This window comes from Artemia sp. Qi Xiang Cuo, chromosome 16 (assembly GCF_049724085.1).
Source record: "Artemia sp. Qi Xiang Cuo chromosome 16, ASM4972408v1, whole genome shotgun sequence".
NCBI lineage: Eukaryota > Metazoa > Arthropoda > Branchiopoda > Anostraca > Artemiidae > Artemia > Artemia sp. Qi Xiang Cuo.
In genome coordinates this window covers 16,325,109-16,349,914 of record NC_142809.1, presented here as the reverse complement: position 1 = coordinate 16,349,914, position 24,806 = coordinate 16,325,109, and the positions used below count along the sequence as shown (strand labels likewise).

Here is a 24,806-nt window from a genome sequence, read left to right as displayed (position 1 = left end):
TCCGGGTAGATTAGTATCTTCGATTTGTTTAGTACTAAAACGAACAAACGAATGTAATCTCTTATCCTTATTAACATTTTTATCAGCTTTATTATACTTTGAAATAAATTTTGATTTGGCTAAAATGCAAACTGCATCATGAACTAATTTAGTTTTCGAATTACAAGTTGTATTATTTTTTGCAATCCAGAATACTTCTATTAAATTATTCCTTAATAACTTATTTAAATATTTTATTAAACTAGCCATTCCATTAGTCTCAAAAATCGGACATAAATCGATTAATAATGCATTTAAATCTAAATAATTCTTTTTATTATTTTTCCTATGTCCTCTTGATCGGTTTTTACGTTTCGTGGGGCAATTAAAAGAAGGGTGCTCAGTTAACCCATTAATACAGTTAGCAACTACATTGGATATGTCTCCGTATTTCGCAACTGGATCGTTTAGCCCAAAAGGATAAGCGCTACCCAGAGCATGGATCCAATAATCTTCTCGTCTGCGTAATTTATTATGTTCCTCTATTTTGGTAAAGCTTTTTTGATTCAACTTTTCTTAAATTATAACATTTAGTTTAAATACAGGGCTATTGCCATTATTGTAATGAAGAAGGAGATAAGTTTTTGTTTTTTCCTTGGTAATTGTAGTTTTATGTCCCGAAAACCTGTTATATATATTATTAATTGTTTCCCCCTCATATTGTAAATGACAATTTTTACATTCTAGTAAATAGATAATATTAGTTGTTTTACAATTTACATGTCCAATTAATAAACATTGAAACTTTTTTTTATATAAAGTGCTTTTAAAATAACTTCGAGGGATGAAGTGATCTTGAAAAATAAAAAACGACCATTATACTTACTAATATTCGGCAGACCCCTTTGAATATTATCATTACCATTATTATTCAATATAAAATCAGAAATCAAATAAAACCAAAACGACAAACAATACAAAGTCCAAAACATCTCCCGAAGTCAAGCCAAAAGTCCACAAGTATTAAGGTTATTCTAACTAATTAAAAAAAAAGAAGAAAAAAAAAAAAAAAAAAGAAAAAAAAGGAACCATACCTTCAAAAAACACAACCCTAAATAGAGCCTTTGCTTAATACTACCATTTTAAAAAGTAATAAATTAGCCAAATAATCATCAATATCAAGTAAAACCTGGACAACGGTTAAGGTCCGTCAGGGAGGAATTTTTGATGATTCCTCCACCAGCACTAGATCCAACCTGGATTCATATAATGCTTTAGAGGTAATTACTTGACAAAAAAAATAAATGAGAGAGAGAGAGAAGAAGAAGAAAAAGACTGTCATCCTAATCCAGCAATTGAGATAAATATGCACTTGAACGAGGTTTTGACCTTACTCATCTATCCAACTACCTAGGACCAAACAGTATAACCGAAGCATCAACCAAATATAAATGTCCAAATCAATGAAAAGTCGTCGTCAATAAATGTAAGTCGTTGTAAATTTACAAGCAAAAGCACCTTAAATCTAGCAAAATATTTCCAAGTAGTACTTTTCATTAGGCCTCATCAGAAGAAATACCACCTGCCTTAACAGGTTTCGAGGCTTTACTTTCTTTACCCGGCACAGTGGAGCCTCTACCATAAGATCTTTATGGTATTACATACCATAATTTGGACTTGATTTTCGGATTATCAAGTTGGATATACTGTTTTGTCCTAGGTGATTGGATGGATGAGTAAGGATGGACCTTGTTCAAGTGCTCATTTATCTCAGTTACTAAATTAGGAAGACAGTATATATATACATATATATATATATATATATATATATATATATATATATATATATATATATATATATATATATATATATATATATATATATATATATATATATATATATATATATATATATATATATATATATATATATATATATATATATATATATATATATATATATATATATATATATATATATATATATATATATATATATATATATATATATATATATATATATATATATATATATATATATATATATATATATATATATATATATATATATATATATATATATATATATATATATATATATATATATATATATATATATATATATATATATATATATATAAAAAAATATAAAAAATAATATATATATATATATATATATATATATATATATATATATATATATATATATATATATATATATATCTAATGTGTTCCTAATTTAGTAACTGAGATAAATGAGCACTTGAACAAGGTGCTCATTACTCATCCATCCAATCACCTAGGACAAAACAGTACATCCAACTTGATAATCTGAAAATCAAGTCCAAAATAGAGCCAAATCAGCATTGATAAGCATAAATCATTGTCCCAACACCAAGCCATAGCACCTTAAATATACAAAATATAATATTCCCCAAGTAATCACCACATATCAGGGCTCCTCAGATGAAAACTCATTACCTATATAGGTTTCGGCACTTCAATTTCATTACCCAGGCAAAATGAGCACGCCGTCCCATAGAACGTATGCCATACCCCCATGCAGTGACACCTGTGGAATATCTATGAATCAAACAATACCCAAAAATATAAACATATACCCAAAAATTCTCCAAGCGTCCTTAACCATCATTCACCTAGCACTGAATCAAACAAAAAACAGCCCAACTCTGAAAGAATATCCTTCCGCCAGTCTAACTCTCCTAATTGCATAACCATAACAGTCAGCCAAAAACTTTTCACTTTCAAATTTAAATTCTAAGAACTGATTTCCAAACCTTTTAAGTAAACAAGGACCTACATGTGTCGAAACAAACCTTAAAATAAAAAAAACATAAAGAGAGAAGACAAAAAAAAATTCATCCAACAAGATACCTCAAAATATCATTCAAAATGTCTTGATAATTTTTATTATACTTATTTAAAGTAGATTATATTGAAAACTAAGCTTTTTAAATTGCCAAGCAAGTTTATTGGCGGAAAAACCTCTTACGATTAACTTGTCGCTCAGTATTTGACATCTCTTTTTAAAATCGATTTAATTAGTTCAAATTCTCGCATATCAAAATAGTTGGTAAAAATATGCTGAATATGTTATATTTGAATGTATATTACTTTTAGGAAATGGGAAATCAACTATTTCAAAATTAAAATCATCTGTTTTCTTATATATTTTGAAAACTAATGTATTATTAAGTAAGTCAGTAAGTTTATGTATAACCCGCATTATAAAATAAATGCGGAGTAAAAAAGCAAAAACAAAATAATATTATCCGCTAGGAAACAATAAGAAAAACATAACATAAATAACATAACAATATTTATAAATCTCTAATATGGAAAAAAATAAGTGAGGGGGTCACTGGCAAATATCTTCCTTGGAGTATTGGTCCTCAGGTGTTGTCAAGCAGCACTAGAGGGTCGATAAGTCCAAAATGAGAAATAATCTTGTGATTTCTGTACCACCTTGGTAAATATAGCAGGAATTTACAATATTTAAAATAGCCTCTCCTTAGCTGAAGACGGTCTTTTTGCGCATTAAAGGCTGCAAACGGGAAAGAAAAAGAATTGCAGGAGAACAAAAACTATAGTAAAGTTTACAAAGCCTCGGCGGCTGTACCTCCCTCTATTCGGCGAGATTTTACCATATAAGAAGCGAATACACTGCAGAGCACTAGCAACCAGAGACGAGCATGTAGTCGAAAGTGTATCAGAAAAAATAATCCCAAGCCATTTCAACTTCGAGACACAGTTGAGTAGCATTGTACCCACATGTAAAGGAGGAGCAGGGTTAGAAGTGTTAAAACACAGAAACTCACATTTTGAAGCATTTACAAGAAGCCCAATCATACTCAAAGCATTAATCAGAACATTTAGATTTTTTGTGAGGCCTGACCAAGTATGACTAACTAGCAGAACATCATCAGCATAGGCAATGTGACTAACAGCTGTATTTTCTAAAAACACAGTAGGAGACAGCATTCGCAAACAGTCCGCAAGCACAGTTTTAAAAATATATGGAGACAGCACACCACCTTGCCTGACTCCCTTCTTTACTGAGATAGGTTCGATATATCAGACATCCATTTTAACCGAACCAACGAATTGGAATACCAATATTGTAGAACTTTTACAATGGAAGAATTAACTCCTGCTTTAGCTAAGCAGTAAAGCGCTTGCGAATGTACAATGTTGTCAAAAGCGCCCGAGATATCAACCGAGCAAAAATAATGTGACCTTTTTTGCATTTTTGCCGAGACTAGCAACTGACCAAGTATATGATGGGATTGATACAAACCAAACCGGGCTCTGAACCCAACTTGATAATCAGAAAAATCCCATTTAGTCAAAACTTCAGGCAATACATCATACTCAAACAGCTTGCTCATGAAGCAGGACACTGTAATTGGTCGATAACTGGAACACTGATCTGCGTCCTTTCTTTTTTTTAGAACTGATTTTACAATTCCCGAAAGAAAACTATCTGGAACTAACGACTGGGCTAAACACATCTTGAATAGAAGCTGAATGTGTGTTAACAATAATGGACTCTTAATGGTGAAGTGATTGCAACACAGACCATCCATATCAGGAGCCCTTGATTTCTTAACACTCTTAAAAGCCCAATAGATATCACCTCTAGATATTGACAATATATGGACTTGTCGAAGAGCTCGAGGAACAGTATTATGCAATGAGGAAGAAAACATGGACTGGATAGAATAATTAAATGTAGAAAAAACACGAGTAAAATGCACAACAAAATCAGTGATTTTGATAATCGAAACGGTAGCAGGCACACATTTGCTGCTAATAATTACACTGTACCAAGACATCAAATCCGAGGTGCCATCCAAATCATTCAGGCGGGCTTGACGCAAAGAAGATCTAAACCGACGTTTCGAATTTTGCTTAATTTTAAATACTTAACAGACTTGGGCCGATCACAAGCAATTCAAAGGCGAAGCCAAAACTTCGGGCGTTGTTTAGCTTTTCTCATTTCTGGGCACACATTCCATAATGGTTTTCTGGTGCCAAATCTAACACATTCAATGGGAATTGAAACTGAAGCAGCTGCCTTCAAACAATGTACAATCTGGTAATAGTAACAATTTAAATCGATCTTAGCTGTCGATGACCTTACCAGAGGTTTGTAAAAGGTGAAAAGGCACTTTCAGCCTTGATAATAACGAGCAAAGAATATACAAAAAATCTTAAGAATTTACTCGTTTCCAATTTGGCTTATCAAACCATTTATTTTGGTAAGAAAAATGGTTATAAGCCAGTAGAGCAGACGACTCAATGTCACAAGTTAAAGGCAAGTGATCATCCTCAATTTTATCATCTAAAACAATGACAGGAGGAATCACGAGTGATTCACTTGAAACTATAATATGATCAAGGTTTGATATAGAACCATAACGGTTATGAATGTAAGTAAACTGTTTATCTTTATTGAGTAGCTGATAGCCACTAGGCAAAGCATCAAAAAACAGGTCACTTCTTTCAGATTGGGACAGAAGATTGGCATTGATGTCACCAGCCACAATCCAATTTAATCCCTGATTGGTCACTCTTAGCAGAAGAGATTACCAGTCCAAGTCCAGGGGAAATTAAAACAAGAAAAACAACCATTTAAAGGTACTTAGGACAAAAAAATCCTTCTGATGTACGTCTAGTGGACGATATCGAACAGTTTTTTTTGCGATCAGGATAATAAAAAGGAAAGTAAAAAGAAAAGAAAAGCCCCAGTACCAACATCAGTGTAAAATGGTTACCATCGGATGCTAGTCTGGTTAAGGCTTTACAGATCTCAAATTTACTTTTGTGTCATCTCTTAATATTCCCAAGAGCCTTAAGACATGCTTGGTTATCATATATGATACAAATGTTCCAGTCTGTACTATTTAATCATTCCAGTCTTCTAGTTCCAAAGTCTTCTAGTTCCAGCCTGGAAGACCGTTGCGAATTCCCCAAGTGATAACTTGCAATCCGTTCATTAAGATGAACAGATTGGCATTTTGATACATCATAACTTCATTTTCATCATCTGTACAGCAGATTTTTACGTTATTTTCACTTATCAGTAAGATTTCCTGCTCCATTTAATTCCTTTTCTTTGTGATAATAAAAATTCCCTTGTTGGTTTTATCATTGGAATAATATTATCCTTGAGCATCTGGAACTGCCTACAGTCAAGCAGTAGTGAGTTGCATGCGTCCACGTTGCTTTTCGTTTTGCTACTCTATAACTGCTATATCTTGAAATTATGGGTTAGCAAATTTCAGCCTGACAGCACTTTTTATTGCTTCTTCCTCCTGAAAATTCTCCATAGGTTGATGTCCTAAACATAGTTCCATGAGTACCATGGCAGTCCTGTAGTACGTTGATGTGATTATGAGGAAGGCAATCTTTTGCACCCTTTTCAAAGGGGTCATATGTATCTGCATTTGGGTCGATTTGACCCCATACGACAGCACGTCTTTAGTTTAGAGGTAGTACCTACTGGGTTCTTACGTATACCTGAAGCATGCAGTTCAATGTTTCCTCTGGACTGTTTGTGAGAGTACCATCTTCCCTCAAGACACTCTCTAGGTGGGCCCGAGTGTCCTTTTCTAGAGGCTTTAGCAGAATTATTGCAGATAATGAGTTGGCAGATGAAGCACCTAAGGCTGGTGAATCAAAGATTAGTTATGAGCTCAGAGTTGCTGGGAATTCTCATCTCTTAGAGTTGCTGGGAAGTTGCTACAGGGAAATGGAACCTTGAGAAGGCGGAACAGAATTGGCACAGAGTGGTGGGATGTAAAAAAAAACGAAGGAAGTAATTTCGAAGTTAATCCCCAAAGTGACCAAACACATCTTCTTCGAATCAAAAGGTCTGAAATACGAATGGTTATTGAAGTCATTATAGTATAAGGGTGGGATAATTTTGCTCCTAGTCCCCAAACCGTTGATTAGTTTGTTGTTGTTTTTGTTTGGGGGGGGGGGGTGAAATAGGGTTTTGGCCAGTTGGTGAGTCCTTACATATCAATAATTTATAACAATGTCATATTAATCATCTTTTTTTGGACATGGTAATATTTTCTTCTGCACTCCTGGCAGGTGCTTTCTCTTCTTCCTTATTCTCTTCCAAATATTCTTTGAGTATTAAAAATAACCAGTAAATATAGCGGTTGACAAGACCGAGAACAGATATTGAAACAAAGAAGGTGAAGAAAAACTTACATTGACAAGATGAGGAATCATTTGAGATTGTTCTAATTTAACTTTGAACCAAACAGCTCGTATTCCAGTCGCGTCCCACTCTTCAAGTGAAGCTAAAAGCATTTATTAGCTTCATTAAACTAATTTCTCTGTATTATTTAACTGGATAAAATACTAAATCAAAGACTATGAAATTACTCAGCTACTTATTTGGTTACTGATTACTAGCCTAATCAATAATTAAGTGATTACTAATAGCCAAAAACTTGATTAAATCAATTATTTGATTGTTTCCATAGAAACAAATTAAAATTTCAATGACATAATTAATCAATAATTATTTAGTGCAAATTACTTACTTAATTGCTTAATTTACACCCCACCCCCAAGTTTTTTTGGGGCACTCGGCAAAAAAGAATAAGTTGGTCACAATCTCTGACGCCGCCAAAAAAAAAATTGTTCTGTTAAATAAAGACCAAGAAAATACTGACATGTCATCTACAGAAATCTCGAACTTTGTCGGTAAACGCAGCAGTTTTACTCTTGCCATGGTTTTGCAGATGGTGCCACAATTTTCCATTTGGTTTAATAAAGAGCATTAAAATAGTGACATGATATATACCGAAATCTTAATCACGGTCGGTAAATGCAGCGGTTTTACTAACTCGTGCAGTGATATTATGTACTGAATTCAAAACGGACAATATGCTAATTACTGATAAGAAAAATCGTCAAAAGATAGTTGAAGTTACTTTAAAAATGGGTCAAAGGAACTTAGTTCAGGATGTTGATTAGTTACAATAACGAATCAATTTGCTTTCAAATGTGCCTTTCTTGAAAACAAAATCGAACCATACAAAGGAAGACCTTTTTCTCTAACAGAAATGTAATCTCTGAACTGAAATTATAACTAGGCGAGATAAGTCTAAGGCTAAATTGTCGATGGATATAGTCTTCTTCCTTTCTCTGCTGACTTATCAAGGTTTCGAACCCGAACGAGGTTAAACCAACAACAATTTTAAATCCCAAGAAAATAAACACTTTAAATGATAATCCTAGTATTTGGGACGACTTAATGTCAAAATAGAAAAGGACAGGCTGAATTTTTAAGCTCAATAACCAAGCTTTGATCACAATGAGCTACAAACTGACCAAAAACGGAAAACTTTTAAAGATTAGCAATGAGAGCAAAAGTAAAAATATTTTCTGGAATACCCTAAAGTAGGACTAGATTATAGGCGGCAAAAATGATTTTATTTTGATATGAACAATATGATTGTAACAATTGAACATCAAGTCAAAAATCAAGTCTAGTATATTATTAGATTTTTTTTCAAAATCAAATTGACTCTTACAACCAAAAAACATTTCTTGATTGCCCCCCCCCCCATTTTGAAAAATATCTTCTTGGGGGTATTTTCATCAATACTTCTTTTTGTATTTTCACTTTTAAAAAATCGAAAAAAAGCAACAAATCATTTTACTCACAAAAATTAAACAGCATCATTTTCCCTTTCCTTGGTAATTTAGCGCTATACTAACGCTATTGATCTGAAATAAAGGCTTTATTTATTACCATACTAGTTATTGATTTATGAATACTAACCTTTCAACTTTGCTTCTATGTCTACAACATTGTGATCTACTTCTGAAGATATCACAGTCACACCTTTGTACCTATCAACAGTCCCACTAAAAAGTGCTGAAGTTTCAACCGCTGAATCTAAAATAGAATGAATGTAAAGAGTCACACAAGACATGGGTACGCACAGTTCCTAACTTTAGGTCGGGGAAAGGGCATGGAAAAAAAAAACGAAAAGAGTGAATTTATAGATCAGTTTTTGGTGGGTGAGGCACAAATCAGAGATGATATTCAGTCTTGACCATATTGAGACCACTTTCAAGGGGGAAATCAACAAATAGTGCGCAAGTATAGCCAGGAGCAACACGAAGCTCCTTTCACGGGGGGGGGGGGGGGTTCATAGATTTTACCGAATCGCTACCTGATTTATGCCAAATTTTCCACAGAAAACAGGAATTTTGTTAAATTTCCACCGAAGGTGAAAATTCCCCCCCCTTGGGAGAAAAGCGTGTTTTCAATAAATATATTTGAAAATAATAACCATCTTGAATTTTCATTAGTTGTAGTAGTAAGCAGTGGAATCAAACCATTTTTTTTGCGTAGCTCATTATTTATTGAACAATAGCTAAAACATCCCTAAAACTATCTTTAGATGATTCCCAAGAAAACACTTAGCAAATTTTCCTCAACTCCTAGAAGTACTCACGTTTTATAGTCACACTTAACAACTGCACTTACTGTGGCTTCTAGTATCCTAATCTTAATTCTAAAACTTACACTCCTCTTCTTCAAAACCTTTTCAAACTGCAGCCTCCCTATGCCTTGGCTAAAACATCTGAAATAAATAAAGAAAAAACCCATCGCAGCACAAGGCCGCCTGAGGGCAACACAGGAACTTAAAGCTCAGTCAGTTTCATAGCTATATTTTATTCAACAGTCACCATTCCTGGAATGCCACAACAAGTTTGGTGGTGTCAAGAGACCACTTTGCTAAAGTTGATGACCCAATACTCTCATTAAACAGGGTGTATGGATCTACAGATTACCTATTCAATAATCCATCACACACTTTTATAGTTGTATACACAATAAAATATAGCCAATTTATACAATGCCCCTTAAAGCTTCAACAATGTGACTAGTGAACACCTAGTTCATCAGCAGCAGATTAAGGGTCTTGAGCAAAGACCTCACGCCCTTCTTTAATGTAAGACAAGAATACCTGGGCAGAAATCCTGAATGTGGCCCTGATGGGAGCTATGTCAAATTGTCTTATAATATTCATTTGAAGTTGAATTTTATCTTTTATTTTAAGAGAGATAATTATGAGTATCAAAATAGCATCCTGCAGAAAAATGATGAACACATTCTTGTGTTTATATATTTATGTTTATATTGTGTTTACATATACATACATTCTTGTGTCTTGTGATGATAAACACAAGTGCACACTGGTTTGACACTGAGGGTAGGGGATCTCTAAGTTTTTTCTAATGAGGGTCCTTCAAGCCAGTCATGAGGAGGAAAGTATTTCCCCCTTATCCCCCCTGTAACAGGTGTGATGGTAAGCAGCATTTTGAAGAGCAGATACAAAGCTCCACCTATAAGAAGTAATGTAAGATCAAGCATTAAAGGAACATCTCAGATCTTTGCAAAGGATTTACGTCAATAATTCCAGCAAAAAACAAACCATCTGAAGATACAATTCCACATAGCAGAAAACAACATGAGGTATATGGATATGGTAGTAAAACTATTTAACTGCCCTTTACTTTTATTATTAAGTGGCTTGTTCCCACTCATTATGAGGTATCCAGAGAGTATTTTGAACTGCTCTTTTAGACAAGGGCTTGGACATAACTTTAAAGTCAATTCTAGCAATTATTATTCTGTTATTCTTTTTATTCTTTGTATAGGTAACATGAAAGAGTGCCCTGAACTGTTCTTTTAGATAGGGACTTGGATATATTCTTAGCAGAGTTCTTACAAAACAAAAAATATTAGAATAAGCTATAAGGGGTAAGAGAAATAAAAAGGCATCCCAGATTTAACTGTGATAAAATCATAAAACGACTTCACATGCTGATGGGGATTTCTTATATGCTAGCTTAAGCAGAAGCTTAAAAAAAGGTTGAGATCAAGAAAAAGCTTTTTCCAATGTATCCATATCACAGCAGCTTTGCATTGTAACAACTTTTCATTAGCAGCAACAGGTATGCACTTGCAAATACAAGGGGGATTCCCCTAAAGTGATTCAAAGAATCCTTTTTGGTAAATTAAGGCAAAAACACTATAATTTTTCTGTTTGATCACTGTGTTATAAAGGACATAAGCTTTATGTTAAACTTTCTGCTTTGTACTTTTTAGGCTTATTTGTTCTGAGACCATGGGCGTAGGCAGTATATTGTCTAGGGGGGGGGGCGGTCGATAGTGTGATGGAGGACCTTTTATCAACTGCTTTTCCAACCCTCTGCTTTTTCAGCCATATCTAATGTAAATTTGAAGGTCTAAGGGGGGCTGGGGGGGGTAGCTGCCCCTCCCCTCCCTACGCTCATTTCTGAGACCTTAATTTGAGGAAATGTACAGCCTTTTAACCTAGTATCACACTATGGACACAGTCAAACTGTTCATTATAATGAATAGTAAATGCAGATTAACCCTTAGGGTAAACATAGTAAGTCAAACTTACTAAACAGAAGTTCATATAGATTCCAAAATAGAGCCAATAAGTCATACAGCAACAACAACATATTCTTTAATAAAGACAAAAATTTGAATTGGAGTAACAATTAGAAAAAAAACATGTCAGTTTGGAATAAGAATAAATCTCAAATCCTTATGTCTCCCCAGTCCTATTCTAACTTATAAGTGGGGGGGTATACTTCATACCAGTCTTGGAGAAAGGAGGACAAAATAAAAATCTATTTTACTCTTCTTCTGTTTTGGCATTTTTAGTGTGTCTTTTGTACCAAATACTCTTCTAACAATCCTAGCCTACACACATATATACAGCTTGATTTGAAATTATCAAAAAGATGATACATATCTTACATTGGCTTATTTTCTGTTCCTTCATTATCTTCAGAACCAGAGGCTTATCTATAATTTGGATAATTTTTCTAAGCATGTAAAAATGCTTTTCAACTTCTAATATTCTTCTTAAGAAGTGATTTTTATCCAAATTGAGTATATCAGATCCCAAAAACGCCTTTTACATTCCACATAAGCTGGACTTTTGGTTACCAACAGTCCTATAAATACAAATATATGCTTAGTTTTCATTAGAACTTGTTACAGACAAAAATCAAAACAATTTGTACAACTTATCCCATGAAGTTTCTTAAAATGATATTCCTATGATTGCAATGTTAGCTATAATTACTTATTTTCATAGAAAGGATAGAACTATAGTACCACAGATATTATCAAAAAAATTCTAATAGAAGATATAACTATTCTTACTGTTTATAACAAGAAAACCTTGCCATTGCAAATTGCATAATTTGTAGATGTTGCAAGAAATGTTACATATTTCTGTGTAACATAAGTTTAGCATTAATCTCATCAAACATAAATAATTCTAGTGTGTGTTGTCACATAAAAATTGCACAGGGTCAGTCAATTTTTTACATTGACACATAATTTTGACAAGTTAATGTTAATTTCCTCCTGCTTTCAAGAGATGGCTCAATTATTCCATCCTGTAGGACTCAGGTTTGGTGTTAAAAATATCAAAGCTGTTGACTGTTGGCACACCAGGAACTTCAAAAAATTGGATAAAAGATGCTACCAACTCATTTTTTTAATTAATCAGCAGGGGATGCTTAAATGGTCAACTGGGACTTCCCCTAGGAGACTACAAGTTGACTGACAAGCTTATCTTGGTCTCTACACAGGTAGAATTTCATCTGCTACTTATATACATTCAATCTCAGAACAGACAGAGAAAACCTTTTTATTCATTTTTACAGTTTTAAAAGTCATGTGGCAACACTAAGCATAAATGGTTTTTATAAACAACAATCCAAATGAGGCCTTGATCTTATTATGCAACACCTATATACATGCAAATAATAAGACACAGTCCATACATTTGCAAAAATACATTTCCCAAAATCTTGTGACTGTCCTTCATAAAATATTGATTTGCTGTTTTTGATAAATTTACACCCAAAATTACTGAGAAATTAGTGTTCTAGAGTAAGAAGAGTTGAAAAGGGTACTAAAAACTACTTTCCAGACCTTAATTCTTAAAACCTGCTTTGATAAGCAGAGCCAACCAGAATTGAAAGAAAAAATTTTTTCCCCTGAAGCTAGGAGAGGTAACAATAAACCTGTCTTCTATGCAATTTTATAAGCCTATTAAATAGAGAATGAAAGTTTAAAAACAGGTTTCCAGGACAGAATTTAGACTCTGAAATACTGATATTGTATTGCACCTGTTACCAGTAATCTACTTTTTACTGGCACTATTTATCTTATTTTTGTGCTATATAACCACTACATTAGAATGCTAAGTTTTTATTGCAAAATCCAAAGTTTTCAACAGATTTTGAAGGTACTAGAAGGTGGTTTCCTTGGTGCTTCTAATATCCCTATAATTTGATGGAAATTCTCAATTTTCTACAAATGAAAATTGAGTTTACACCAATCCCCAAAAAATCAAATTTTGTTCTTCTCTTAAATCTTCTAAAAAGTCAGTTCTTCTTGACAGCATGTCAACAATTTTTTGGCTCTTGAGTCAGATCCTCTCCTGATTCTTGATACAACTCTACTATCTAGCTCAGTTTTATGTTAAAAAACAAAACAACTATGTTACATGTTTTCTTTTTCAAATAAAACTATAGTAAAGACCTTTTTAATCACTTACCAAATAATATTCTAAGTATGTATAAATCAAAGATTGTTGATACAATATTAAGTCAGGAACTTAATAAGTTTTAATTTCAATTCAACTTTTAACTGACTGAATTTTTTATTTTAGCAAGTTGAAAAGATTTTGATTTTGCTGCTGACCTTTCAGTTCTTATTAGTAGTGTCCTTCACCTTTTGGTAAATTTTTCATTATTCATATTATTGACTTACAAATAAAGTAAACATACCACTCAATGCCTTTTTTTAAATATAATAATCATTTTTGTTTGAAATGAATTTTACCCCCCAGCCCTACATATACCAATTCAGGGTATATATTTATACATTAGGGGGGGGGGGTAAATTTGATTTCTGTTGTAAATGAGAGGCAAGTTTAAACTTTACCTGCCCCCCCCCCCTAATGTGCAAATATGTACCCTAAAGTGATTTATATAGGGGTGGGGGGGGGGTAAAATTCATTTCCGGCAAAAATGATTAGCCTATTATATTTGGAAAGAGCATAAAAAAGGCATTGAATGGTAGCCTATGTTTATATTATTCATAAGTCAATAACATGAATAACGAAAAATTTTCTTACCTTTCTATGGTTTGAGTTCTTAGATTAGCCACCTAGTTGGAAGGAAAAAAAATTCTATAGGCCTAGCCTATAGAGTGTCTGGCTATGGAGTTTTTCTTTAAATTTAAACTAAGCGACGCTATTTTATATCAACTGTGTGGTGGATATACAATTTCATCGCGTATTACACCAAATTATACTGCCTTGGAGTAGTCCATTAGAAAAAATAATTATTAAACAAATAGTACGTAATCTACCTCTAACATGTAACTTTACAGTAGGTCTTAAGATTTAAAAACTCCGCTGCAAGAGTCATCTAGTCAGGGCTTCTACTACCCCCAAATTTTCGAGGATCTCCCTGAAAATATTTGTGTCTCCCCGAAAAAAAATTTTGTTCCCCGAATCCTCGAAATTTTCCCGAAAATCATCCAATCGCGGTAACACCCCTAATGACTATCCCTAGCAAATACTACTTTACGTAGCATATATTATCACTACTCTCTTGTTCGTTAATGTTCGTCTCCTGTGTTACTTCGCATAAACACCAGACAGATACAATTTAAGTGTAGACGGTTCTTCACGTGTTCACAAAAGTATCATTTTCCTATATTTAGATTAAACCATTTCGAATGCAGTTTTTCAAATTCAATATTCCGAATGCTATAGGATTCTTACATTTATATCATTCGTGGTCAAGACAATCTTGACAAGATTGGCCAAGAATTATACTTTAAGTTGTTTAACGGAACGTTCAGTTGGATTTTGGGTTTTGAAATTGAACTTATAGAGAACGAGAATTGTTTTGAAGCCGGATCGTGAGTTTAATTTTCTCTTCTTTAGCTATTTTTGGTTTTGGAGTTACTGTGGGGTATCAATGTTTAATACCTAATGCATGATGGTACTTTTGTCTGATATCCACCACACTCAAGATCTTGTATCGCGAACATGAGAAAATAACAAGTCTTCATGGTTTTTATACCAGACTATATTAGCTTCGGCTCGGTGGGAAACTAAATTGCAGCTATATTTTAATTAGATATTTGGTTAATATTCTGGTTAGGTTTATTTAAGTTACGTATTTGATATAATGCGGTCTGGGCTGTCCCTCTTGTATAATTATTTTTTGTAGTTTTCATAATGTTGTTGATCAAGTATTATATTTGCATCATATTTTGTTTTATTTCATTAATATTAACCAAACTTCACCTCTCGACAGAACTTGAGTGTGGTGGCTATAAGACGCAAGTGCCCGCATGATATATTGAAGGAATTGATCTTTTTCCCAGGAATTCTTACCATTTAAATTTTGTTTCATTCGGTGTGTAAAAAAGTTCTTAAGTATTTGAGAATTGTCTTCATCATGCCACCTTTTATCCTCAAACGTGTTCACCTTCTACTCTCCTCACGATTATTATTCTGGTCCCTTCACCCGTGTAATATTTTCAGTGGGCGTAATATGTTAAACTGCAGTTTTAGGATCTTTTTAGGCTCTTGCAAAACTGTTGTTTAGGCGAAGGAAATTTTACTGAACATATATTCTGCTCAAATTAGGGGTAGCCTGGTAAATTTGTTTAAATATCTAGGCCTACCTTTACAACTTCTAATGTTTGAACAATTAGTAGCCCTGTATAAAGGCTAATCCTGAGATAGAAACAAAAGAATTTAAATGAAATGTGGCATAATTGTATTTTTTCAAGAGCTAACTCTATATACAATCTTCTTACCGTAAAATTGCACCGTACCCCCCCCCCCCCCGACCCCTCCTAATGAGGCAAAATTTAGCTTTAGACAATGTACAAAGTCGGGGAATAGGGGATTTAAACGGAAATAAGGTTCCAGGTAAACACCTGGAACCTTAGAATCAGTGTGAAAAACCAATAATGTGTCAATTGTCGTAAAAATTCCCTTTTTGATTTAAGTTTAAATTTACTTTTTTAATTTAGTTCCTGTTTGTTTTAAGTTTTAATAGTTTTTTGTCCTGTTTGTTTAAGTTTTTGTCCTTATAATTTATCTACCTAGAAACTGCAAACAATATTTTTTTTATTTAAATATTACAAGTGAATTAGTGAAATTAATGACTGAATAAAAAATTGCTATTGGTATTTACAGTTCACATGTGTTCACTATTTTTTTTATTTGAAAACAGTTTTGGTATTTTTTCCGCAATATCAGCAACAAGGGTTTTCAGCAATGTGTTTCAATCCCGTGCTTTGGCTCTAAAACCTACTCTGTAAAAGGCTTGAATCAATACGCGGTCTCAAGCACTACTTGAGCCTTAAAACGAAGCTAAAACCAATTTTGGCTCCCAAGTTTACGCAACGAAATTCCATTTTTTTTCCCGGAATTTCCCCGAATCTTGAAGACTTGTCCCCGAAATCTCCCCGATTTTTTTAGACTTGTCCCCGAATTTTAAGATTCGAGAGTGGAAGCCCTGCATCTAGGATTTGTCAGTAGAACTTGTCAGAAAACAAAGACAAACCCAGTGAAGTAGACACTCTAGTGGTCAAATGCGCCCAATTTTCTAGAATAATGCATGGATAACATTAAGCATACATTTTTGTATTCTTTAATTTGGGTATTTCAACATTATGTTTATGAGTCGTGTAGTTTGTTATGGGATAGGGAAAAGAAACACTGTCCTCTAGATCCCAGCTGCCCCCAGCTAAAATTTAACAGTCTTGATTCAGTCTCCCAAGTGAAAACATCTTTTTTGGATTTCTTGAACTTTAAAGCGTGCTCTCAACCAGTATTAATTCACTTGCTTTGAACTTGACCTAGTTTCTTGATGTTCATTAATTCACTGCTTGAACTTGAATTTAATTCAGTGACTTAGTTTGGAATAAATAACAGTGGACTTTTGGTGAATTGACCTGAACTTAACCTAGATTATTGATATTCATTAATTCACTGCTTGAGCTTAAATTTAATTTAGTGACTTAGTTTGGAATAAGAATTAAGTTTGAAATAAATTACAGTAAATTAAATTGCGCGAAGGAGGATCCTATGTGAAATGAAATGAATTTTGGCGCGATCCGCGGTGATAGATTGTGAGCGTTTATGAACTGTTATTTTTGGATATAAGATCACCTTCCGTAAGCAGAGATTTTTTCTGGTAATAGTTTTACTGAGGCGAAGGCGGGGTAGTGGTTTGGGGTAGCCCCCTTCCATTTCCTTAGCGCATAGTACCAAGTCAATATTTATATGTTATTATTATTAATTGATAAATGGCTGCCGTGACTTCTGAAAAGTTGTACAAGACAGGGTGCAAAGTTTGCAAAGAGAGCATCAGTCTTGCAACCAGAGGAACAGTTATTTGCAACACATCTTCTGGGGGTTGTGTTCGCCTCTGCCATAACCGCTGCGAAATTCTTGGGAGTATTGAGAAAGACAGTATTATATTATATCAGTGCTCTGACTGCTGCGAGAAATTTGGCTGATAAACCTGCCTCCCCACAGATCCCGCCTCCTTCAGAGACTCTTGTTTATTCACCAGTTTTAAGTTTTTTCCGGCACTGTCTACAGTCAGGAATTTCGTCCACCTCCTGTATATCTTCGTGTGCAAACTTCTATTATAATGATCATCCTGATCAAGCTAGAAGCCTCCTAACACCTCTAGTGAACCCCACGCATAAACTCCTTGCACGTCACGGCCCCTCTGCTAAGCAAAGCCTGTCACAGGATATTTTAGACATCCTTATTTCTGAGGATGCAACCCCTCGCTTGCCAAATCTGAAAGTCGTTATTACTGCAAGTGATGCGATACCTGCGATAGATACGGATCAAAATGATCACTTTAGCCGTGCCATTCAAACCTGGGACCGCCATCTTTTTAGCATAATTGATAAACTTGATTACGTCACAAGTAAGGTAGCAGATAGTCCTGCCTTGGTGAAAGAGTGTTGTGACGGAGTACAGAGCGAGGTTTTGAGCTGTATAAATAAAGAAAAACTCAATGATAAATCCTGGCCTCCGCTGAATAACGATCAGAAACAGTGGGTCTTGCAGTAGATTCACCACCACAAGATTGTTATGATCCCTTAAAGTGTGAAACTTTTCTGAAATCGTTGGATGGAGCTGATGGTATAGCGCGGATTTCATTTTCTAAGGAATCAAGATCCCAGCAACAGAAATGGGTCATTCATACGAAAAGACAAAACGCCGAAAACTTGAAAGCCTGTTTTAATGAAAAGGTCGGTAAAACTGAGGTTCGCAAATCGAGAATTGTCGGTTTATTATCACGAGTGGGCTTCTCGATCAATCCAGAGAGTGTGTGTGCTTCTAACCAAGGTATTCGAAGAGATACAGCGCATCGGTGTTTCAAAATCATATTGTGTTTACTTCCGTTCGGCGACGGCTAAGTCTCATTATTTGCGTCATGGGATTCACATTGGCTACGAACATTTCCGGCTTACTGATTATAAGTTTTTACCGTGAATGTGCAACAAATGCGGGTCGCTAGAGCATATATCGTCGGGCTGCTCTAGAGTTGAACGTTGTCTCAAGTGCCATGGTAGTGGACACTCTCATTCTAGGAACAACCCTTGCCAGAATGAACCTCGTTGCTTCCATTGTGAATCTGATGAGCATACTGGATTTAGCTTTCGCTGCGAACGGTTAACCGAAAAAGTTGCAAAGAATAAAAAAATGATTAGTGCAAAGATTATATCTCTGAATCTGAATGGTCTTGGTGATAAACAACATGTATTGCAGTCTATGCTGCGTGATCTGGATATTTTGTGTCAGCAAGAGCATCACCTTCTGGACCACTCTACTAGTCTTCTTTCGAGCCTGTCGCAGCAGTTTTAGTGTTTCATATCTCCAGGTACACCTACAGGTGGACGCCCATCAGGAGGCGTTTGTATGTTTATTCTAGAGAATATTCCAGTTTCAGTGTTTGCCGTTAATCGTTATTTTGTTGATGTTCGAATCCCAGGGATTATCGTTTTTTCGTGCTATTTACCAACAAATTATCATACTATTGATTCGGATTTTGATTTCAATTTTGCATGTTTAGAATTATCGCGAGTTGTGGCGAAAGTTCCATCAGATTCCCAGTGGCTTATTTGCGGGGATTTTAACTGCAACATTGCTATCTCTGATGTCCGTTCCTCCGCTCTTTTATCTTTGTTTTCGGTTTTTACTATTGTTTCAAAAGATACGGATTTTACGTATGTCCATAATTCTCGTTCTTGCTCTAATCTAGACCATGTGCTTGTTTCAAACGCAGCGTTATTACCACAGCCTGTTCATGTTGGATTGGATAAGCCTATTAGTGACCATTTTTACCTTTCTTTTCATTTAAATATTCAAATTCCATCTTTAAAATTATCCATCGTTCTAGTCAAATTGTAAATAAAATGATCTGGGATCGGGAAAAAATGTGGATATATCATGAAGAATCAGATGCACTTTTAGACAAAATAATTGTAAATAATTCTAAGGATGTTAATCAAATTGATATTGATCAATTTTACCTTGAAACTGTTCATAGTATAAAAGTGGGGCTAATAAAGCATTTAGGACTGATTCTTTCCGTCGCGGATCTCGTGTTTTAGGTTGGAACCTTAACCTGATTTTAAAGCAAAGCCAAAAGAATGCATCTCAAGCTTGTTACCTTTGGAATTGCGCGGGAAAACCGCGATCTGGACCATTTTATGATGGTATGAAATTAACTAAACTCGTTTTTCGGGCTGAGTTGCGTTTGCAGAATGAAATTATAAAAGATGAAATTTCTTTAAGGATTACTAGTGATAAGAATGAGCTTTGGAGTTTGGTTAATTCTAGACGTCATAATAATAACTGTTCACCATATTCTAATACTTCCCTGAAACTAGATGATTGGATAACTCATTATAATCACGTTTTTTCATCCGGTGATGCAGCAGTTGAATCACGGCTTGACTCTTTATTATCGGAAGATTATCGGAAGCCCCGCCCAAATAGTAAAATATCTGTTTCTGTTGAAGATGTAGCGGTAGCAATTAAAGCTCTAAAAAGTAAGCATTCTTTTGATCATGATGGTATACATTCAAACCATATAAAATGGGCATCCCCCAAAGTAATCCTTCTCCTCGCTACTCTTTTGACCTCTATTCCTTCTTCTGGAGTTCTTCCAACTAGCTTTTCTCGTTCTACCACTTCACCCCTTTCAAAAAAAGGAGGGAATACGAATCGATGTTCTGATTACAGACCGATTACTGTTTCGTGCCAGATTAGCAAAGTTTTTTAGTTAGTTTTATTAAAGTATTCGGAGTCTTGTAACCAAGGCCTGAATCAAATTGGGTTCCGCAAGGGTCTAAGCAAGGATGTTGCTCATACCCTCCTTTCAAGAATAATGTCCTTTTGTAAGCAATGGGATATAGTTTATATACTTGCGTTAGATTTTGCGGCGGCGTATGATTCAATTATTCATTCTTGGGCTATGACTGCGCTTCTGAAGAATAATGTCCCACTACCAGTAGTTTTGGTTTTAAAAAAAGTGGTATGGCTCCTCTCGTATTCGTATTAAGTGCAAGAATCAGTTTAGTGATTATAATGTTAAGTTATGTAGGGGGCTGAGACAAGGAAGCATTATTTCTCCTTTGATTTTCAATATTACTGTTTCGGGGCTTTTTGATCAAATTCAGTTGACTTTTATTTATGGTAAAGGTTATGTTCTGTCGTGGATTGCTTACGCAGATGATTTACTCCTTTTGAGTCGATCGCTTCAGTCACTTCAACAAAATGTAAATTTTTTAGCAAAGGTTTTTAGTGAGCATGGACTTCGTTTTCGCCCTGAAAAGTGTCAGTTTTTAATTCTTGGTCCTGAGACTAATGATCTTGTTAATTCAGAAATTTTTTTTTGTATTTATGATAGTATTTTAAAACCTTTGGAATCTTTTTTATATCTAGGTGTGCCTTATGGACCAACTTTAGCTCTATGCCGTGTTTCTATTTCTAAAGTAGTTAAAAGTAGAATAGCGTCTAGTTTCGGGGCAGTAATTTGTCTTCGCGATCTTTCTCGGAAATCACTGGCTTGGGTATATAATACAGTCGCTTTGCCTCAAATTTTAATTTTTTAATAGCTTATCCCGTTTTTTATAATTATTAATATTTCGCAAGTAAAAAACACAATTTTTAATTTTTCTAATTTACTTTGCCGCTTTTATAAATATGAATAAAATACTTTTTTAATGAATACATATAAAATAAAAAACCCTGTTGATGCTTTGGAGAAAAAGCAAAATAAATTTTTATCCAAATTAAATGTTTTTTCTCATTATTTATATAGAGCTGCGCACGAAGATTAATTTATTTTATTTGATTTAATTTTTGAATGAAGTGTTAATTTGTGAAGTTTTAATTTTAAGTGTTAATTTATTATCTATTGAATGAAGTGTTAATTTGTGTGGTAATTTTGATTAAAGGCCTTTGCGTACTTGTTGTTATATAGTTTGAAATAATTTTATGGCCTGTTGATTAGCGGTTATTATTTTTATTTATTTCTTTTACTCTTCGTATTCGGAGGAAATACAAAGTTTGAATTGAATTGAATTAATATAGGTAGGCCCCGGCGCCGTGCGGGCGGATCGACCGAACGCCGCCGACAAGAGGCCCGGTCGAACGCCACCGAAGTGTCGCAACGCCGCCGGCGCACCACAGACGCGCAACCACCGGCAAAGGCGGTGGCGTTCGGCCGACTTTAAATTAATTTTGCGGCAATTCTATATTGAATCAACCGCAAAGTCGGAGCTTTTCCTTCTCGTGTGGTTTAGTATTTCGATTTTCCTGATTAGAAATCAAGCAGGGCTTGTACTATTCCCGAATTTTCGGGTTATTCCCCGAAAATCTGTGCGTCACCCCGAAAAAAAATTTGGTTCCCCGAAAATCACGCAATCACGGTGCCACCCCTATCGATTTATCACCAGTGACTTTCCCTGCCAAATATTACTTTGCATACCATAATTCTTCACTACTATCTTGTTCATTAATTTTCGTCTCTTTTGTTACTTTGCATAAAAACCAGACAGATGCAATATGCAATTGCATTGCAAATATTGCAATATACACAGTTCTTCATATGCTGACAAAAAAGTCCCACTTGCGATCCCTTACATCATTCGTAGTCAAGAATTTTATTTTCAAGTTGAATAGAATTATAGAACGCAACATTCACTACAGTTTGATTTTGAAATTGATAGCAGAAAGACTGTTTTTACAGCTGAATTGTAAGTTTGCAGAATTTTTTTTTTCTTTTGCCGTTTTTAGATAAGATTTTCTTAATGTTTAATACTCAATTGTTGAACGCCTGGTGGATTAAAGAAAATACGGTCAATATATACGAAATCATATTATTGATTTAGGACTAAAGTGAATACACCATTTGATGCCTTTTTTTATGCTGATTACAAATATAATAAGCATTTCTATCGGAAATGAATTTCAGCCCCCCCCTAGATATGCCAATTCAGGGTTAGGTTGGGCTAGGTTAGGTATAGCCTATATAGGGGGGGGGGGGTGCTGAAATTCATTTCCAATAGAAATGCTTATTAGGCTATATTCGTAATCAGCATAAAAAAAGGCATCGAATGATGTATTCACTTTAGTCCTAACTCAATAATATGATTTCGCATATATTGACCGAAAATACAAAAATCTTATGTCTGAAAATATTTTACCCCCCCCCCCCCAAAAAAAAAAACCTTCTATTGAGACAAAATTTAGCTATAGACTAAGCTATGTACAAGGTTGGGGAATTAAAGATTGAAACGGAAGTTACCCTAAAAATATGATTCCTAAAAATTTGTAAGTTATTGCATATAGGGGGGAGATAGAAGGCTATAATTTTTAAATGATAATACCTCATTTTTTTATATTGAAAGCAGGGATGCCAAAAAGATATTTATTTTTTTCATTTAAAGCGGAGATGGAAAAAAATACTATAAAATTCCCTGGGAAACCATTGAAATATTTTGATAGACCCAGCACTCCCCATTGGGACTTGTTCATTGTCTTGGGTATTTTGCAATTTCTCATAGGCTACTGGACTAATTTGGCTTTTGTGTGTGTGCTCCCTTTTAATTAGATTCTTCGGATCTTATTGAATGCCACGGCGAGTCTATGACTCGGTTTTCCAATAGTTTGAGGTATATCTGAATAATTTCGCCTTTTTGTTGTTCTCTTCGTACCCCTTTACTCATACCCTCAATTTTTTTCAACGAACACTAAGCTGTTTAACGTTATTTCGTGTGTTTGTTTGAATATAGTGACCTAGTTAATTATTAAATAAATTATTATTTTTAATGTAAAGCTGAGACGGTATCTTAGCAAGGTGGTATCAGGAGGGGGGGGGGGGGCTATCATACTTTATTGAAAGCAGGATGCCAAAAAGTTATTTTTTTTTAAATTAAAGTGGAGACCGTATTCTATCAAGTTGGTGTCCAGAGGAGGGGGGGGCGATAGGGAGATATTATATTTAAATGATAGTATGTAAAATTTATTTATTTTTGAAAGCAGGGATGCCAAAAAGTAAAAAGTTAATTATTTCTTTAATTTAAAGCAGAGAAGGTACCCTATCAAGGTGCATGGTATCCAGGGGGGGCTACGGAAGTATTATATTTAAATGATAATATTTTGAATTTTTTTTATTGAAAGCAAGGATGCCAAAAAGTTTTTTTTTTAATTTAAAGTAGAGACGGCATCCTATCAAGATGGTATCAAGAGGGGGGGGGCATAGGGAGTTATTATATTAAAGTGATAGTTCTTTGATTTTTTTTTTTTTATTGAAAGCAGGGATGCCAAAAAGTTATTTTTTTTAATTTAAAGCAGAGACGGTATCCTATCAAGGTGGTGTCCAGAGGGGGGGGTAGGGAGTTATTGTATTCAAATAATAATATCTTGAATTTTCTTATTGAAAGCAGTCTCAGTCCACACAAAGTGGATAAGTTGATTTTTATTCATGACAATTATAGCCACATCCAAGTTTGACTGAAGGAATTTTTTTCGACCAGTTGACCCCTAGATTTTTTGTCCCTCCACACTATTTTGAAAAATACCTTTTTTTTACACATACTAATATTTGGACTTTCATTAGTATACCAGCTTACCCGTCACGCGTTGCCACGATCTTAAAAGAAAGGAAATTCAATGAGAATAGCCCTAAGAAAAATTTCTAGACGTTCACTGTCTTAGTTAAAAGTTTCTAACGTCATAATGTTTTCATTTTAGTTTAATTATAATTGAGAAACATATTTGAATCATACAAGATTACGTTGAACTGCTATGCATGCTCTTTAAAAGGCTCTTCAATTTTTTTATATCGTCCATTATATAAATTCATTCAGGTTCGACCAAGATAATTGGTTGAGACTAGCGCATTGATTGGAAATTAACTTTTAGTTTCTTTCCAGTGCTAAGGTGGATCATACGTATTTTGCCAATGGGAACTGATGTGAGATTATTTTTAAATGTGAAATTTTAAGTTATCCTATTCAAAATGATTATAAATGATTGTGGAAAAAATTGGTAGGACAGGTTGATGTGTTTTTGTTTTACATATATTTCTGCTTGCAATTGTATTTTCTTTTGTGTATTGTAAATATTGTTTTATGT

General features: G+C 34.3%; 1 protein-coding gene across 1 annotated transcript in view; it reads right to left on the bottom strand.

Moving 5' to 3' along the window:
- The window catches only part of LOC148942628 (uncharacterized), a 31,161-nt gene extending 16,636 nt beyond the window's left edge, over positions 1-14,525 (bottom strand). The window contains exons 1-4 of the mRNA XM_089101983.1: positions 14,474-14,525; positions 11,837-12,036; positions 8,810-8,926; positions 7,225-7,316 (exon numbers count right to left, since the gene is read on the bottom strand). Of these exons, the coding sequence (XP_088958109.1) occupies positions 7,225-7,316; positions 8,810-8,926; positions 11,837-11,912 (285 nt within the window). The 5' untranslated portion in view covers positions 11,913-12,036; positions 14,474-14,525. The remainder of the gene's footprint in view (positions 1-7,224; positions 7,317-8,809; positions 8,927-11,836; positions 12,037-14,473) is intronic.
- Between the last annotated feature and the right edge of the window lie 10,281 nt (positions 14,526-24,806).